The sequence below is a fragment of the Sebastes umbrosus genome, chromosome 11 (genome assembly GCF_015220745.1).
Source record: "Sebastes umbrosus isolate fSebUmb1 chromosome 11, fSebUmb1.pri, whole genome shotgun sequence".
In the NCBI taxonomy this organism is placed as follows: Eukaryota; Metazoa; Chordata; class Actinopteri; order Perciformes; family Sebastidae; genus Sebastes; species Sebastes umbrosus.
In genome coordinates this window covers 22260354-22279617 of record NC_051279.1, presented here as the reverse complement: position 1 = coordinate 22279617, position 19264 = coordinate 22260354, and the positions used below count along the sequence as shown (strand labels likewise).

At 41.0% G+C, this 19264-nt stretch overlaps 1 protein-coding gene across 1 annotated transcript in view; it reads right to left on the bottom strand.

Moving 5' to 3' along the window:
- cdkal1 (CDK5 regulatory subunit associated protein 1-like 1) overlaps window positions 1–19264 on the bottom strand; it is a 266485-nt gene that overhangs the window by 171890 nt on the left and 75331 nt on the right. The window contains exons 5-6 of the mRNA XM_037784259.1: window positions 8890–8986; window positions 3087–3135 (exon numbers count right to left, since the gene is read on the bottom strand). Of these exons, the coding sequence (XP_037640187.1) occupies window positions 3087–3135; window positions 8890–8986 (146 nt within the window). The remainder of the gene's footprint in view (window positions 1–3086; window positions 3136–8889; window positions 8987–19264) is intronic.

The following is a 19264-nucleotide window of genomic DNA, read 5'->3' as shown; positions in this document are numbered from 1 at the left end:
TCCCAGGTTATTAGATATGTAAGACTGTCCTTGAAAAAGCAGTTTACTTTCTTGCCAAATGTCAGTCGAAAACAATTTTTAATGGGAAATGTCTCAGATGCACATCAGATGTATTCTACGCTGTGCTTTAAAGCAAACATTTCAAAAGAGCATTTCCTTTAAAAAGCCATACATAAGGGTTTGATGCTTGACAACGACAAGCTTTTGTCACTTCCAGATGGGAGGTCAATGTTCAAAATACCCTCAGATGACTTAATATATGTGTGAATGCATCAACTTGTCTTTGTACCTGCTCTTCATTTCCTCTTCCTCCTGTCTAACCGTCTGTTTTCTATTCAGCTGTGTGTTTATACTCGTGCTTTTATTTGTTCAGCATTGATACACGCAAACATTTTTTGTTTATCCTGGTGAAATAAGGATTGTGAGGTTATGTGGATGCCATATAGCCTCTGATCTGTAGCTAAGTACATACATTAGCCCGTCTAACCTTTTCTGGCCCCTGTTTCTATGTCACACGCACACACTAAATCTAAAAGATAAAAGAATATCAGTTGAAATGGTATCATCTGAGGCTATAATCTCAGAGAGAGGAGATCAATATTAGGAGGCCAATAAAGAAACAAAGACATCAAAACGGCCCCTATAAAGAAAGAGCTCCAGCAGTTATTTATTAATGGTGCAAAGATCAGACTTCAGTGGATGTCTGCGTTCCTTTAGGAGTGAAAACATGAATAAAACATATTTTCTAGCCTTTGTGCGGGCCTTCTGTATACATTTTTGTTTTCTTGACTGAAAAATGTAAACACCTTTCTCTGTTTTTTACTCTTCAAATAACCAAATGTTGTTGTGTTTTTGTTTGTTGAGCATCACTGAGAGACATGAAATCTGGCTAGGTGCCCTTGCAAAGATGTGCATCCATGGGTGTCATTAATCACTTTTTTATAGATCTGCTTCAAATACAAGATAAAGCCAAAGCCGTGTTTGTTGTTAGCAAGAAAATCAACATCTGGCACAGCTAAAAAAAGCAAAACGATTGATTTGGATAAGCAAGCTTATGAGCACAGTAACAACATTACCCACCAAATCACTGACGCTGCACAGCGGCAAAGCACCATGAGACCGGGCAGTACTAGATGTAATGTGTATGACGGTGTAAATGTTAAGTACTGTGTGCATGCTCAGCAACCCAACCTGAGATAACTAAAGGATAAAAAAGGCCCCGGCCATTTACAACAGGCAGTAACTTGAGCTTTATGTTAGGTAGATGCACTATGATTAAAAGCAGTTTTACAGTAAGAGAAGTATCTTTATGGAGTGACAGTGGTTAAGTTTCTTTCTGAGCCAGGATCCAAACTGAATACATAGTCTCACACCTCCAGAAACAGGCTCATAAAAGCATGCCAGTACTCTTGTCATGTGGAAAACAGACCTGCAAGCAATTTTGGGTGCAGCAAAGAACTGCGTCTATTAGCAGTTCATTGAAGTAAGTATTTTAGTAGCCATTACGAAAGGCAAATCCCCTAGCTTAAAGGTTTATGCCCAGGCCTCCGAGCTGAAATAACAGCTCTCAGTTTATACGAGGTCATAAAGAACTGTAATGATACTGGGGAAATTAGTTTCTATGGAGGGGGCGAAGGAGGGAGGAAAAAGGGAAGGAGGGAAGGAGGGCAGAAGGGATGGAAGAGGGCAGCGAGAAGGCAGAGGGAGGAGGAAGAAGAAAGGAGGGAAAGATCTAAAGATGCTGAGGAACAGGAGGAAGACGGAAAGGGGAAGAAAAAGGAACGAATGAGCAAATAGTAGAGAACACAGTGGGAATGAAAGTCACAGTATTCATGTGTGAATGGGAGTGTGTGCGTAGCCAGACGATTCAGGGTTGATGACACATTGTAAAATTAAGCCTCAGTTCAGCTGTCCTTCATTAGAGTGAAGCCTGCAGTGCAAACTAGTAACTCATACACATACGCACACACATGCACACACACACACAGTGTAAACTCAATCTGTTCTTTATTAGAGAACAGCTGGGGGTGTATGACAGCTTGACTGGACACTCTCGCACTGTAAACTCTGCCTGACCTTCATTAAACAGTTAAGTGCGGTGGTTCACTAACAGTTTAAATGGATGACCTAATCACTGCCATGTGAGTCTGTCTTGCCGTCAGTGAGCTTCTCAGACAGAGACGACCACTTAACAAGCTACCCAGACATCAAGACGGATCTGAAGGCAACACTGATTACGTCTCTTTTAAATACGCGACGTCAATCTAAACCGTCACCGAGCAGTGTAGTCAAAAATAAGGTTTGAATGCATTTTGTTTCATGAAATTTACCAGACATTAAACCATGGAAAAAAGCAGTAAATCAAGTCAGATAGGGATGCAAATAACCAATTTTTTTCATTGTTGATTGATCTGTTGATTACTTTCTCGATTAGTTGTTTGGTCTATGAAATGTCAGGAAATAGTGAAAAATGTTTCCCAAAGCCCAAGATGATGTCCTCAAATGTCTTGTTTTGTCCACAACTCAAAGATATTCAGTTTACTGTCATAGAGGAGTAAAGAAACCAGAACATTTTCACGTATAAGAAGCTGAAATCTTCAAAAATGACTCAAACCGAATAAATGATTATCAAAATAGTTAGCAATTAATTTAATAGTTGATCATTTTTGCAACTCTTAAGTCAGAACACACACTCTAAACAAACATACTCTTGTAGATCTTTGCACTTTGAACAATACTGAATCTTATAATAACAATCTAGCTGGTGGTTTATTATTGACAATTGCTCCGAATCAGATATTTTAAAATGTTAATTGTGGGAAAAGCAGACAGAAAGTCGCAAAGCCATTATCATTTGATTATGTGCTCTTCTACAGGAAAGTGATGAATTCATTCTTCGTCCTTGTATTCTGTCAATAAGTGGACAGACTACTTTACTGAAAATCATTCATACATTTCCTATTCCGACAATGAAAGCGCCCTCGTTCGTTCATTCATTCATTAGCCGATCAATGCATTTCTGCTTATTCACTCATACAATGAGAGCTTGTGTGTGTGTGTGTGTGTGTGTGTGCGTGTTAAATTACCTTTAACGGCCTCGTCCACTACTTCCACCACTCGATCAATCTGTTGGACCTGAAACACACAGAGAGACACACATGGGAAAAGTTTATTGATGCTGACAAACCCCAAGTGCACACAGACAAACAAAAGCCTGATATTGACAAACACACATATACCGATCCACGTTTAAACAGGGTGGACATATAAATATGCATAAACACAATAAGCATTATGCACACAGACAGATAAGTACAAACAGATACAATCACACCAAGTTTTCTCCAGCCAGGATTAAGTGATATAGATTTCCTGAATGCCACTGGGTGTCTATGTAGCTGCAACACCACTTAGGTTATGTATTGACAGAGACAGTCTGGCGGTAGGATGAGAACCAAGAGGCAGAAACAGAGGTACTGTAGAGAGGGTGGCAGTACACTAATAGCACATCCTTAGATTATGAGGGAATGACTAAAACTGAATCATGTTATGAACAGGCAAGAGTGTTATTCTCCTTATTGCCTTCTGTACAGAAAATCCTGCAGCTCTGCCAAGGGGGAATCTGAAACACCACCAACGCATGTAGAAAAAATAGGCAAGAAAAGACTATTAGGTGGTATTATATTCTACAAATCTACCACCCTTCTACTAATAATCTGGAGTGGAAATGGAGGAGAGTGAAAGAGAGGGGGATGGAGAGAGGGATATAGTAGTAGGAAAGGAAAAAATATAATTTGATCTGCCATTATTTCATCCCTTCCACCTCTAATTCGCTCACTTTCCCTCTTCGTAGAGGTCTATGCTCTAGCCCCTTAGCACCCACTCTCAATGCCTCCAGGCCCATTACCCAGAGTAACCCTTCTTTCAAACACACTCACACAGATGCACACTGTGCCTTGTAGGCAGCAGTTATGTGCATGTTACACACTGAGATAAAACCTATTCTCTTCTAATGGCCAGGCAATCTGGGTTCATTCAGAGCAGCAGCGGGTGTCCCTACTCACAGTAAGGGTTGGGTATTGTTCACATTTTAGCGATTAATTCAGATCTCACTTTTCAATTAGGGTTCTTATCGAATCCTACTTTTATACACCTGGAATATGGTTTCAATGAAAAAACATTGTTTAAAAAATAAAATAAAAATCACCTATATTTTATACTTCCATAGAAAGTAATTTGTCAAAAATGGCAAGATTATTCTTTGATTGTTTTTTTTTGGTAAGAAGTTAAAATAAAGGAACATAAAGGAAATTTATCGTATTATTTGAGACACTCCCCCACCCCCACTCTATGTTGCGGTTCACAAGTGGGATGTTTGCCAAAAGGTGCAATTAGGTCCTGTATGTTTAGAGCAGACAGAAGTCTACTTTACACCAAGCTCACATATACACACACATTTACAAAGGTTATCTTGACCTAAGAGAGAGCACCTGCAGTAAAGTGTTTCAACAGCTGGCTGTCCTAAGTAAATACTATGGGTGAGAGTCATGTCTGGCTTATGGATAAAGGACTAGAAAGAAAACAATATAAAAGTGAAGGCAAAACATCTTCAGCATTTAAAAGGTGCAGCAAACAACTATTAACTATGTAAAGATATAATGGAGTAATGTCTACCTGAGCAGAGAATGAAGTCACACTAAGCCGAGCTTCTATGTGCTTTGTTTATGTAACCGGTCCGGCCGCTCGTGCATGTTAGTGCATGTGAGTCCAAGTGTGCGTGCCCCTTTTGCTAGCTCACGGCTGCCGCTCTTCGCTGTGCTCACACAGCGGTTACCGCTGATAACGCCGTCCCTACCCATGCCGTCGTTGCGGAAGCAAAGCGGCCATCCTTTGGTTTCCCACATGTTAACACTTTTAGCTCTGTCAGCACGTTTTATGCTGTGAGCTGCTAGCCGCCTGCTCACCCATCGCCATGTTGAGAGCCGTGTTGAGAGCCGTGTTGAGGCAATCCCTCAATCATGGGTATACTCTGAATTTGGAATTTAGCACCTTTAAGTTCTATGAAACCCAAGAAATCATTGCAACCCCGGGTTGTATTTTGTGTCAATTTGTGTAACATTATACATTTACAATTAGCAATGTGAAGTTCATATAATAATTTGTGAGCAATTGGGCTAAAAAATAAAAAAAATAACTAAACTGGGCTCACAATATTCACTAATGTAGACCACACACCCAAGGTATACATACATGCTGAGAAGACTGATGTGCGTGCATCTCATGTTTACAACATTGCTTACCCACTGTAATCCTCTGATTACCTAGCCAGCACCGTGTACACGTGTATGCATGTGTGTGTGTGTGTGTGTGTGTGTGTGTGTCTGTGTGTGTGTGTGGATGTGTCTCAGATACAGGATGTGACATGTCCAGTTCAGAGACACCAAACGCTGTAGCCTTGCGTGACTCACTGTGTACCTTACACACAATACACTGTCATTCATTTCACTGCAACTTCAGACAGCAAAACAAAACAGAAACACACATAGAAGCTGACACGCAGGTCAATTTAAACTGAATGAATTCAACAGGAAGCACTTTTATTTTTTAACTACACCCCTTATCTAGCCGTTAGTGCAATCACTATATACAAATCCACGACTGGTGATTTGCATCTCATTTGCATAACCCACCAACTGTCACCGTCATTGTGCCTTTGATTGTAACTACCAAGGATACACAAGGGGAGCGTGTGCATACTCATATACCTCCGTCTGGGTTTGTTACCATGTGTGCCTGTTCATGCATGCGTCCATCAGTGTGTGAGTGTGTGTGTGTGTGCGTGTATCAATGCATAATCCAATCTACTCATGACAATGAAAGGACCGACGGTGGTAAACTTCCCAGATGTTTCTGCCTCGCCCTGAAGGCTATTACATATACAAGCCTGTTTATCTGAATGTAATTATATTACACATACATGCCACTTGATTCGAATGTAATTATGTTACATGGTGGCATGTTTACTTAAATGGATTATAGTAAAGGAAATTTAACGTATTATTTGAGACACCCCCCCAACCCCCAACCCATTACTTTTAAGACAGTGGCAGTAATCAACATTGGATATTGGACCGTTTGATTTATCACCATTTTCAACGAGGCAGTTTGTTTTTTTACGCAAACACATAAATTCTGAATTATGTGAAAGATTCTGTGGTGATTTAGAAGGTAAAGCTTGGTTCTCTGTGAGCACGGAGTAAACAAAAGAATGCATTACATATTGAACTACAAGGCATATTTTAACAACTTCACATTGTTTATTTATGTTGGAGTATTCTGTTATTTTGTTTACACAATTACTTCCAAGATTGAACTGACAATAAAAACTTTACATTCAGCCTTAAAGCTTTCAGTTTAAATATGCAAGCAGTAGATTTAAGACTCCAGAGGATCCTGGAAAGTGGCAGCAGATAGAAAAACACACTCTCTAATTACAAACATAATCAATGATTTAATGAGGAATACTCATTTTAGCTGTTAAATAGCGCTAACCTTGATGCATCTTTTTAGTTTCCTCCTGTGATTACTAAGGTGAAATAGTCAGAAAATTAAATAACTATTCCATATCACAGTTTGCCGTACAAGCCATTGATACCTGCACCACAGGGTTATGAGTGGAAATGTAATAGCTTAGGGACAGCAATACAAAACAACCAAAAGACAAAATCACTTGTTACAACACTGCAGGGCAAATGGCCCTAATAGATCTAATTAAGGATGTTTTTTTCCCCCCTTCCTGTCGTTATATCTGCATATTTCTATGACTCCTCTGATGATAACTGAATTTTAACTAGAAGGGCAGACTACCCAATGCCACGTTCAAAGAAGGAGGAATAGAAAAGCCAGTTTATGCTGAGGGCCGAAACTCAACAAGGGGTGGAGGTCAGGGGCGATGGGACACAAAACACAGGGCTTTCACCCAGAGGCCAGGGTTCGCATCCCGTGTGAAACCAACAATGTGTGTGTCTTTGTGTTCACAAGCATTAAAGGGACTGTTTGTAAGAATCAGAAATGCTTGTTATCAGCGTCACCTGTGGCCGTTAAGTCAACGAAAGTCAGCGTCGGGCTCGCGCTTGCTCGCTCTACATAGACATGAACGAGCTTCCCTCAAAACAGTGAGGCGACACACGTCAGCTAAAACCACAATATCACTCTATATTTCAGCTGCTTGGCAGTAATGTTAGCTGACCAGACGAAGGTCTTTCCATGAATCAATGCTGATCCTAGTGTTGGTTTATCGTCTACGGCCCCAGCCGGAGGGAGACACCGGCACCCGGTCGGAGACGATAACGTTTCTCGCTGCGGAGCCCCGTCACTTCACAAGACACGGGAAACCTCAGTTGGTCTGGAGGAGCTGCAGCATTTATTTCTGCACAAACGTCCACTGTACATTCACTAGATATTCTCAGAGCTACGAAGTCTTCTGCAGTGTGGAGTGAGCGCGCATGCACGTGAGGTGGAGCGAGCTGAGTGAAGGCAGGCAAGCAGGCAGAGTACAGCAGAGACTCCGGACCTGGAGACCAAAGCCACGGTCTCCCCTGCGTGCTAAGACCGCGGCCAACACTGTTTTGCAAGACGGGCTTCACTAGATAGAACTTTGAGGTTTTGGTGCTTCCGTGTAGTTTGTGTTGGAGTCTGAGTCTTAACAGCGTAGCCACACACGAGTGCACATATGCGAGCGCGCAATTTATACGTGTAAAAAGTTACAAACAGTCCCTTTAAGTTTAAGTTTCACTTTCGAAACTTATTTTAAGCCAAAACACTACGTTTCTCCCCTAAACTAAGTATTTGTGTTGCCTAAACCTAAGGAAGTTGTAGTTTTGTTGTCTAAACCTATAGAAGCTGTTTTGTTTGTTAAAAATGTAAAGTTTTATTCAGTTTTACAACATGTTAGAAGGTGTTGCTTTTAAGTTTCGCTTTCACTTTTACAATGTAGTAGGTGCAGTAGGCCCCTACTGACCCACATCTATCATGCTTATTGCGAGCGATAACACACATTTAATGGCCTGATAACAGTCAAATCGGGTGGATCTTTCTACACTGGTGAAAAATTCGCACGTGGAGGACAAGACAACCATGAACTGAGAGAAAAAGAAAAAAATTGGGCAAGAAGAAAATGGGATCCTTCAACCTTCTTTAGTGTAGAAGCTAGACACTAACCCAAATATCGTGTAGGGGATAGCATTATCTCAAACTGAGAACATATAACAAACTGTGGCAGCATAAAATATAAACAAGTAACAATTAAAAACATTGTAGTTATTTAATTTTGGTATAAACTCTAAACTTGTATCAAATCACCTAGAATGATTATGAGGTTTTATGTAGATCCTTCAACGGGTGTCCATGCTGTCACGGTCATGTTGTTGTTTCGCTCATTTTCTTACCTCTGTCCCTCATCTTTCAAATACAATATGCTGCCTTTCTTCCTTTCTGCTTTGTATTATGCACCCGCCACACCTCCCTCTGTCTCATACTTCTCTCTCTCTTTTCCATCATAAATTCTTCCTTCATTTCTACTTCCCACCATGTTCATCTTAGTAGTCTTGTTTGTGTCTCTTTGGGCGGTCTATTGATCAACTGAGCGGCAGGGAGGTCAGAATAGAACAGACACAGCAGGTTGGCAGCCAGGTGAATGACAGGTCAAAATGTCTTCTGTATCCGTGTGTGCGTGTATACGTGTGTGTACTCCTAAAAGGTTATCCATTAGACACAAATAAAGACAAACGAAGGGACACACACGGACATGCGGTACGTATATGCTGCATGAACACATCCCTACTTTACCCAGATTTCTCCTTTCATATAAGTACACACACATAAACATACCCCAATGATGCTGAGTCCTTTGAGGTAGTCCATCCGTGGCTGCGCCTGGGGAACACAACCTGCTACTACCACCTTTTTCTGCTGTTCCTGGGCTTTTCTGTACAAACACATGCAAAGAAAAAGATAAAAGAGGAGAATAACATTAGTAGGTAATATGGTATTTTTGCACCAACAGTTTGCACAATTCAAGCCAAATGTTTTTTGATTTAACCAAATAAAAAAAAAACAATTCTACAAAAAGACAGCTGGCACCACACTAGCACACTGCTGTCTCAAAGGCTGTCATAACAGGATACCACATGCGACCATGTGTGTACATGTAAAATAAGAAACTTCACTATAACATCTCTAAAGCTGACATATTCTAAATGCAATATTTAATGACAGTAAACCTAGAAGCTTTCAAAATGAAACTTGCTCTTCTGAAATAAACACTCAAAAGGTACATTAAAATGTATTTTCCTTCGTCATTAATGAAGATATAATGGCTTGATTGGGCTGAAAGGCGAGCACATACATACACAAATTAATCAATGGCAAATGATATATAAAAACACCTAATAAGCAAATTTGCCATTATCTGTATTAAGAGGAAATGAGACATCAACAAAACATCACTCTGAAGTGTACTGTTCACAGTTTCAAAAGGCCATTTGGCCGCACATCACGTAGCAGATAGGCTACCTCTATGTCTGTAATGGTCTGTGTTAAAAAGGGACACCATGTTACCTGCATGGGAAAGTTCCCTACAGAGAGAACCTTTTTTTTGTTTTCCCTGGTGGTATGTAAGCGATGAGAAGAATTTACTCAAGGTAATTCCCATGATGCTTATTTAGTTTGTTATGTCTTACTGTATATATCAAACAGGAGAGGTATGGCAGGATTTTTTCTACATTTTGTTTTAAGATGAAAACCTGTTATGGTGTACAAGTGAGATTACTTGCGTGCTGATCCACTGTTGAATTTATATAAATGGTTGTCTTTCACATCGCAATGTCTCATAAATAATAGCTTTGATCAACAAACGATGTAATTATCCATCAGTACAAACTCTAGAATATAAATAATCTATTCTACTTTGTAGTGTTGTAAGTTTGAAGGACTGAAAGCCAAGGAGAACTTTAACAGATGGGCTACTAAGATTAGCAACCTGTTATTTTTTAATAGGCATAGTATAACGTTGTGGGAGATAGGACATTATGGGAGAAACCACATCTCCGCAATTCCAACTCCAGTAAAGTACCTCCCTCAGGGAGGCGCTACAGGTCACTGTCAACTAGGACTAACACTTGACAGCTTTTTCCCTTAGCCATCAGGACTCTGAACTCCTCCCTCCTCACATACCACTGACATGCATTACCAAGACTGTCTGATGTTATCCATTTATATATTTGTGCTGCAGAGAATAACTGTACCGACAGCAAATTCCACCGACCTTGGTCGTGTGGCTAATAAACTATTTAATATAAAAAAAAAATCCATAGTAATGACCAACAATGCCCCTTTTAATTTAGTTTGTTTTATGTTAACAAACTTAATTAGCATTGCTGAACTTAAATGAACATCTATTCAACTCTGTTATTGTCTGCATTGTCTCTGTTTGCTTAAGTGGATCTGCACTCTGTCTGCAGTGCATTTATTTTAAATGAAGAAAAAAACTACTATTAACTAAATAAATGTCCACAGGTAATCAAGAAAACAAACTTTGTAAAAAAAAAACTAAAAAAAAAGTATGAATGAAAAATAAAAACAGTTTTAGTGCACTTAACAGCAGCATTTATCAGCTGATAGCAGCATCTCCTTGTTTCTGAGAGACAACGAATGTGTGTAAACTTACATAAATAAGAAAGAAATAAACAATGCTAGTGTAATGGCCTTCCCTGGTGTTGGCTCAGTGAAATACTATAACAAATAAATAATTGGCCTTGTGAGCGCAGACATTGGCCGATCTTCTCAATATGACATTAATTGGCCCGATTACTTGGCCCACCGATTAATCAGTTTTCCACTAATGAGGACAGCAGTACAAGTCAATAGAGGAGTGATCTCTGCCACTTTCTGGTTGAGTATAGCGGCCTATGTCAGCACAGCACACCCTCCTGCTCTGTAATCCCCTTGTAGCCGGACAAAGTCATATGTACATTAATCTAAGTAAAAACATCTGCTATACTGTACATGGTGTAATTAATGCGTACTGTTCAATCATATGGGTGCATTATATGTGTTACATGTGGAAGGGCGAGAGAGAGTGAAAGAAAAGGTGGCAGACAGACAACTGTATGACGGTGAAACAGTGCAGCCTTTGTCTGATAAAACAAGCAGTAAAACATGATAGAAGGCAGCAGATTAAATTAATAACATTGTTTTTCTGACAAAATAGGTCACAATGACTTCCAAGCCAAAGCTGGGGATTTATAACACCACAGTGAGTGTCAAATATTTACAACCTTCATTAACAGTTAGGCACGGCGTGAAGTGGTCATTGGCATGATAAGGTATTTCACAATGACTTATCAGAAAATGAAAAGCAGCACTAAGAATCCAATGTTGAAGATGATTTGAATTAAAAAAAAGGGTTGGACAGATAGTAAAATAGTGAAGCAAACCACAATGAGAGAGTGTGTGTTTGACTGTGTGTGCATGTGGATCTATGTGAGTCTTTATGTCACCTCCAGTTAGTGGCAGTGAGATTTGAAACACTCGGTCTGTCTGACAAAAGCTTTTGGAAGAGCTGCCCAGACTCCGCCATGAATCTTTAATAATGAAGCCTCCTGACAGCTGGAGCAGGAGAGAAAGGGAGGGATGGAAGGGAGGGAGGAATCGTGGGAGGAGGAGCAACGAAACTGGATGCAAACTGTCAGTTGTGTTTTAATTCAGACTGTGTTTGTATTCTTCAGCAAAACAAAGAGAGAGATAGCGATGGAGGTGGAGGCTGTGTGTGTGTGTGAGAGAGAGAGAGAGAGAGGGAGAGAGAAAAGTGAAGGTAGACAACTCAATTCAAAGCCAGCTTACATTGTCATGTGAATGAGGAAAGGGAGGGATAGATGAAAGTTGTTGAGAGATGAGTGGAGGAACGAAGAGAAGAGAGATGAAGGCAGAAATGAAGTGTATTTTTTATGATTATGTTGATTATTCAGAGCTGTTTGTATTATTCAGGGTTATTTTAGTGACTCTTCTTTGCTTCTCAATCTAACTCTTGTAAGTGCTGAGCAGGTAACAACAAATCACTTCAGATGCCAAAAAAAGATGAAACATGAAGAGAGAAGAAAGCCTGTTGGATGATGCCTCACCACAGACAAAACTAGTTTAATAGCACATTCAGAGAAACAGCACTTCTATTGATCTGTCGGAAATGCACATTTTTATTGTGCATGTAAATTGACTGATTTTATCCACCGACCTTTGACCTTTATTAGAGGAGGTAATGATTAATATCCACTTCATTTTTAACTGATGAGTGCAGTAAACATACCTTGAAAACAGACATAAGCAGAGAGGGAAGTGAAAGTAGATGATGATACTAGTAAAAAAGGTGGATAGACGTAATCTTTCAAGACTGGATGAAGTGAGACAAGAGGAAGACATAAATAAGGGGATATTGTCTGCTTAGAGTAGATTATTCTCCTCACCCTGTTCCTCATGAAGGACTCACACTGGCAGCGCCGCACACGCAGACACACACACTCACAGTAGGGGTGCGTCTGCATAATTCACACCGTCTCTTGCCAAAATGCGCCAAACGTTCCTTTAATGCGCTCCTCGCTCCCCCGCCCACAGACTCCGAGCCATAGCTGACACAGCGAGTAAGCAGACAGCGCCTGAGCCGTCGCCTCAGCGCCCCAGGGGGAACGGGCCAATCACGTCGCGCACAGTTCGCGGATGGGATGAGATGGAATGGGATTATGCGATGCGGTTGCCGTGGTGATACTTTTGAGCCCGATCGAGCGCTCGCTGCCAGTGACCCGGACCAGAGCAGCAGATGCCCCCTGAGATCAGAGGACGAGGTGTGTACGTGTGTGTGTGTGTGTGTGTTTGAGTGCATGCGTGAGTGTGCACACACACGTGTTTCCTTGGCTTCCTTGGCACCTCGCCCTAAATCTCTACGGCGCCCTGTCAACTCTGTGTTACCGCTCTCCATAGCCTCGAGACCACACACGCACCCACACACAGGGTCCGAAACACCCACACGCTCTGAACATACTGTGCATACACATACCGATGGTCACGGAGGCAATGGGAAAAGCATACACTAGTCCATGCATACATGTATGACCTCTGTGGTATGTATGCGGCAGGGAGGAAGTGCTGTACATACTGGTTTTTAACAGCTGAGTGGACACAGTGAATCAGTCAAATTAGACCAGACTAAATGTCCAACTGAATTGATCAGGTTGACTTGGAGGAGCCCCTTGCTGTAAATATGACATTGAAATAACTCTAGGCATTAAGATGTGCCACAGTGCATGACCTATATAACGGCCTCTTCAACTTTCGCGCAACAAAACTTGAAGTGAAAGAAAGGCCCTCCCTTGGCGGATTATCTAGCAGAGCGCCATTCACGGCCGCAACCGAAATGTGGTGACATCATCATATAAATGAGTCGCAATGCTGATGTTCTCACAACTGCCACACACGTTTCACTTCACCAAAAATGTCAACATTAGAAAATATAACCAGCTTTATCCTTTGTCTTAAACTTTTGTTATTAATTCTTTTAATATAGTAAGTGGTGTTATATAAACAAATTGATTTCTTTTTTGTCGTGCACTGGCCCTGAAGAATTTTGTCACCGTCTTCATGGTGCATGGTGTTTCCAGTAACGGTAACTACATTGTTCTGGACACACGGCAGTTAATTTTTTATATTTCTGTAGCCATCATTACTGATAACTAGGGCTGCCCCCTATTAGTCGTCCAATAGCTATTTCATACTACACGACTTTAGCCCTGATTTTGAGCTCCCCAACAGTTTTTAGAGCTCCCACACAAATAACCCAGATCAGAGGCAAATTGCCGTTGGCTCGACGCTCACACATCAGTCTTCGAGCGTAATTTGTGAACTGTTAAAAGATGTGAGCCGAGAGCCCTCGCAGACACATTCCAGATATCTAGCTTGCTAAATATCTGGACCTGTCGGGGACTCCGGCCACAAGCTACTGCCAATGAGAGCGCAAGACACGGGTTGAGGGGAAACCTGGGGGAGGAGGGGTCGCCTGTAACAACAGGAACTTACTCTATAAGGTTCATTTGCAACACAGAGCAAAGTTATTGTTGGACCTAAAGAGGAAATAGTAAAAAAAAGAAGTGTGAATACATGTGAAGACATGTGAAAACATGTGCCAACGACAACATTAGCAATGTGATCTGTAGTGTGTTTTAACCCCCTGTGGCCGGTTGTAGGTCATGAAGTATGAACTAGACAATCGGCCGTTTTGGTCTGAGTCAACTAAGTTTTCTTTCGTCGTTTTTATGCTTTTTTCATGCTGAAAGAGCACATCTCTGGTAAACACCAGATTTAAAGTGGTGCTTTTGTATGATTCTTTTTTATGGAGACACTCAGTTTTACAGATCTGTCGATTAAACCAACTAATCGATTAGTCGACAAAATCGTATGAACGTTAAGGGCTTTTCATACGGGGAGCGATTGACACGCCTCGTGATTCACTTTCAATGAGAAGCGAGCAGGCATGTAAGGAGGGAAGCTTAGCGACAAGCGGGCACAATCCCGTAAAACTGACGCGGTCGTGCGCGTCTCACACACAGGCTGAGTTGAACTGGTTTGAACTTTTTTTCTACGCATCGCGACATGCAGTGCAAATCAAAGGATGAGAGACTGATCCATGCTGTTTGTGAGTTCCCTGAAATATATAACTGTTTTCGGGACATAAACAGGAAGACCTTCGCATGGCAGAGCAAGACTGGATGTATCAGGTAACATTACGTATACGTTTAGTGAGTATGCAGGCAGAGTGTCGCTCCATGTCTGAAAAGCCTTTAAGTAAGCTAACAATTTCTTTGGTTGAGGACAGCCTTAATGATACCCTCTAACAGAATAGAAACACTTAATCTCTAAAACCTAATGTCTTTTTAAGTTGTCTAAAAATCAGGACAAACATTTGAGGCACGAAGACCTGGAACCTGATTTAATGAAGCGCACATTTTTGTCAGGTGGCAAAACATCCAAAACATGCAAGCAGCTGTCAACTGTGTGAGTTTCTGTGTGTGTGTGTGTGTCCTCTCAATGACTCTCCCTGCTGCTAAACACCCTCGGTCCCATACAGATAACTACATAGGGGGGGGAGAGGATGAGCTCATTACACACACACACACACAGAGCCAGCCATATGCTCCCTAACAAACATGTTGCTTATAGGATGAGGTCATACTGGTGAGAGTAATGAGGAAAGGTTGTGTAACTGAGTTGTACATTGTGTTAACCTCTGTGTGCTGCTTAACACAATGACCTATTTCTATGACCCATCCTTTCAGGAAAATCTTTTAAAATACTATATGTTTTTTCATTTTATTGGAGGAGTGGGGGGGAGGGGGGAGGGGCTTCTACTCCAAACTCGGTGCATTAAAACGTAACCTCGTATAACAGATTTGTTTTGATTACATCCCAACTTTCCCTACCTCTTTCTCTCTTTTCCCTATCCCATGTTTCCCCTGTCCTTGCTCCTCAGTCTCTCCTCTCCTCCCTCGTCCTCTCATCTGCACTCCAACAGTTTTCTGGCTGAGTTGACAGCGAGCCAGCCAATCAGCACACTCCTGACCTCTCTGCATTAGCATAAGCAGCAAGGGGCAAGGTTAAGTACCCATCAAGCCTCAGTAATTAAGATGTGAGCTGGTGTGTCCATGAGTGTGTGTGTGAGTGTGACTAAGTGAGAGAGACCAATCTTCCACTTCACATATTTTCCACTTCCACAAACTTCTCCTACTTATACAACAATGCAATCTCCGGGTTGTCCTCATTTTAATTCCACAATGGCTATTACAATCCATTATTATACTTTTACTTACTTACATTTGATCATCTGGAGGGGGGGGGGACTATAACGTATGTTTATTTGTGTAATGTTTTATTCATTTTTCCATATTTATTTTCCTGTGTGTTTTTTTTTTCTAACAGGAAGAGATACATCTCCATCGCTGACTGACAGCCCAGACTGAGTGGAATGTGGAGAGGACACACTTTGTTACTCTGACGGGGAATGCAGCTTCTCCTCTGCGAATAAGTGTACTGGCAAAGTTTACTAAAACAACTGTCAAAATACAAACAGTATAAATAAAACAGCAGCTAACTACGGGCCTATGGGATCTGACTGCAGACAAACTAAACTAAATGAAAGCTGTTAATGTACGGTACGAGGGGCCTCTAGGCGATGGAGCTGAGAGAAAGGGGGGAAGAGGGAGAAACGCACAACAATGATTGACAGGAAACTGTCAAAAGAACATCTTTATGTAAAAAGGAGAGAGAGGAGGAAATGACGCAGGAATGTGTAGAACAGGAAAAAGCTGATAGTTAGGGAGAGAACAGGCAGGAAAACATGACAGATGAAGGAGAGGGAGAGTCAGTAAAGGTGCCTCATCAATCCCACCGTATGTTAGCCGCCAGGTTAAACAGTAACCTGCTGTTGTGCCATAAAGTGTGAAGTGAGTTATCGAATACAGTTCAGACCTCCGACATCATACAGCTACAAAGCAATGACCAACACTGTGTTCTGCGGGCCGTTCACATGCAGCGTATTTTGTGCCCTCAAGTCAATTGTTGTCAATGTAGACACGCGGAAGGTGTGCTCAAAAGCGAGAGTGACGCCATCGCAGCGTGCAAGCGTTCCCAAGCGGCTATTTTTCAGGGCGCGACGGCTGCAACCCGAGATAAAAAAATAGTTAAACTTTTGGAATGGTGGGGCGCGCACCACGTCATGTGACGACGAACAACCAATCACTGCCGGCAGATATCTTTTCTTTCTTCCGTAATAATCGGTCTACGGTAAATATATGTAAGGAGAAGTTAATTATTTTAGTGCAGGGCTACCCAGAGCTTTACATCTGTCCCACGGACTATTTTACCTGCTTCACCCCTTATCGTAAGAGACACGTCACAACATCTGGTTGAAAGGTGAGCCAAACTGACAGGGAGATCGAGCAGTAATGTTACTGTGAGGGATTTACGGTGCTGGAAATCAATTTCTTTGTTTTGACTTTGTTTAGTTTAGTCACTGAGGCTTCCTGCTATATTACAGCAACTTCATCATCGTAGTCATCGCAGTATGCAGGTTTTGGTTGCTTAGTAACGGCAGGTGCAACAGAAGCGACAGAAGCGCAACATCCCAAGCACCTTGGGTAAAAGGATGAAAACGCCACGTGTTTTTAGACGCAACATGTGAACGGCCCCTAACAACCACCTATCTGTAGCTAACTGATCATTCTAATGTCTATTTAGCTGAATATGCATTAGGGCTTTAATTATGACAACCTGTCTCAGACTAAGCTTGTTTGGATAAGAAATTGAAGAAAATATTTACTGACGGTGTCTTTGTAAAAATGTATGTTATTCAAATTTCCCCACTTTTTTTAATTTAAATGTTTTATAGGATGATGATAAATCTGAATGTCACTGCTTTCCTGATTCAGCCACGGGACAATAAACAGATGATACAATCACTAGCTTACGCAGTGTAATGGCAAAATAATGTGATTAACAGTAAATGCTCTTAGTGTAAAACCCTAAAACTCCTTCAGACAAAAGCTATTAATGATAAATATATTACTTTTTATGCAAAACAAATCCAACCCTCTGGGGTGCCAATGGAGAAAATCTCCCAGATGTTTTCAAAAGCTGCAAAACATTTTAATTGTTGTATTGTTTTGTATGTGGGACAGTGCACATTTAATCAACCCTGATATTTTGAAAACATCATTGTAAATGTGCTGGGGACAGCTTAAAAGCTAATTTGTTCCTGTAAAAAAAAATGTTTGTATAAGAACATACAAAAGAAAAAAAGTCAAAATGTCAAGTATGCACCTTTCCTTAAAATCAAAATACAGAGGGGGAGTGGAATATGTCAGGAGGGAACAAGAAACAAGGGAGTGAGAGCTAGCGATCAGTAAAAGGAAGGAAAAAAAACAACCTGCCAAAGAGCACATCTTCATCACCAAGAGGGGAGAGGGAGAGGAAGGATGACAACAGGACTCAAAAGGAAATGAAGGGGGAGGACGGAGGCTGTGAAGGAGGATTGTGATTGAGGGATGAGAGAGGGGTTTGAGAAGTAAAGCTGCAGAATCCCCTGGGATCTCTCTCTCTCACACACACATACAACGCACACGCACACGCACACGCACACGCACACACACTCATCAACTGCTTTTGTGCATCATAGGATAGCAAGAGCTGATGCCCATACAGAAGCACTGAATGGGAGAAAAACTGAAATTAAAGAGCGAGAAAAATGAGCTGAAAGCAAAAGAAATGAAAGCAAGGTAAGTACATTTAAAATGCAAGAGACGGGATGTCTAATTTAATCAGTACAACTTACAGTAATTACATGAAAGTAGGTCTATAAAAAATGAGTTGTGGTAAGTGATAGGGGTGTAACGATATGTTTTTACAACGATACGATACGATTTCCATGGTTCCCATACGATTCAGGACGATATTTGGCTCATCTAGAGCGATACGATACGATTCAATGATTTGAAATCGATACGGTAACTTTTTTTTGCCAAAAATGAAATCAGTGTGACTGTGAAATAAATAGCTGATACTGGACAGTGCAGGTCAGGATTCCTCAAAGCTTTTCTTGTAAGGGAATCAGGGATTAATTAATTATGGATATAAACAAGTAAACAACGATTAATGGCAAATAAATACACCTTTTATTTGAAAATATTAAAAAGTGCAACTGCAGGACCCGCTGATTGAGTTCTCAAGATACAAGGCAGTGCAATATTTAACAAGAAATATAATAAACCAACTTCTATTCAAGTTAAAATATTGCGTTTCAAATCGATTTTATATCGATATACGTCTCCTGTGAAGGACAACTTGCCGAGTACCTATCGATGTAGTTGTATCGTAGGAATATAAATCGATACATCGATATAGTAGATGAATCGTTACACCCCTAGTAAGTGATGTTAAAGACAATATATATATTTGAACAGCCGAAGCACCTAAAACATGTTGCAAAGGTCTGGTAGCCACATATTGTTTTCAGTCTAAATTTTTAAAGACTTAGTAGCAGCAAGATCAAGATTGATCTGGGTTACCACAACCATAACCATGCTCCAAACCACCTGGTAACACAACCATTTGGAGGTGGAGGGGGGGGGACTAGACTTGTTTTCCACAATTATTACCACTGTGGCTTATA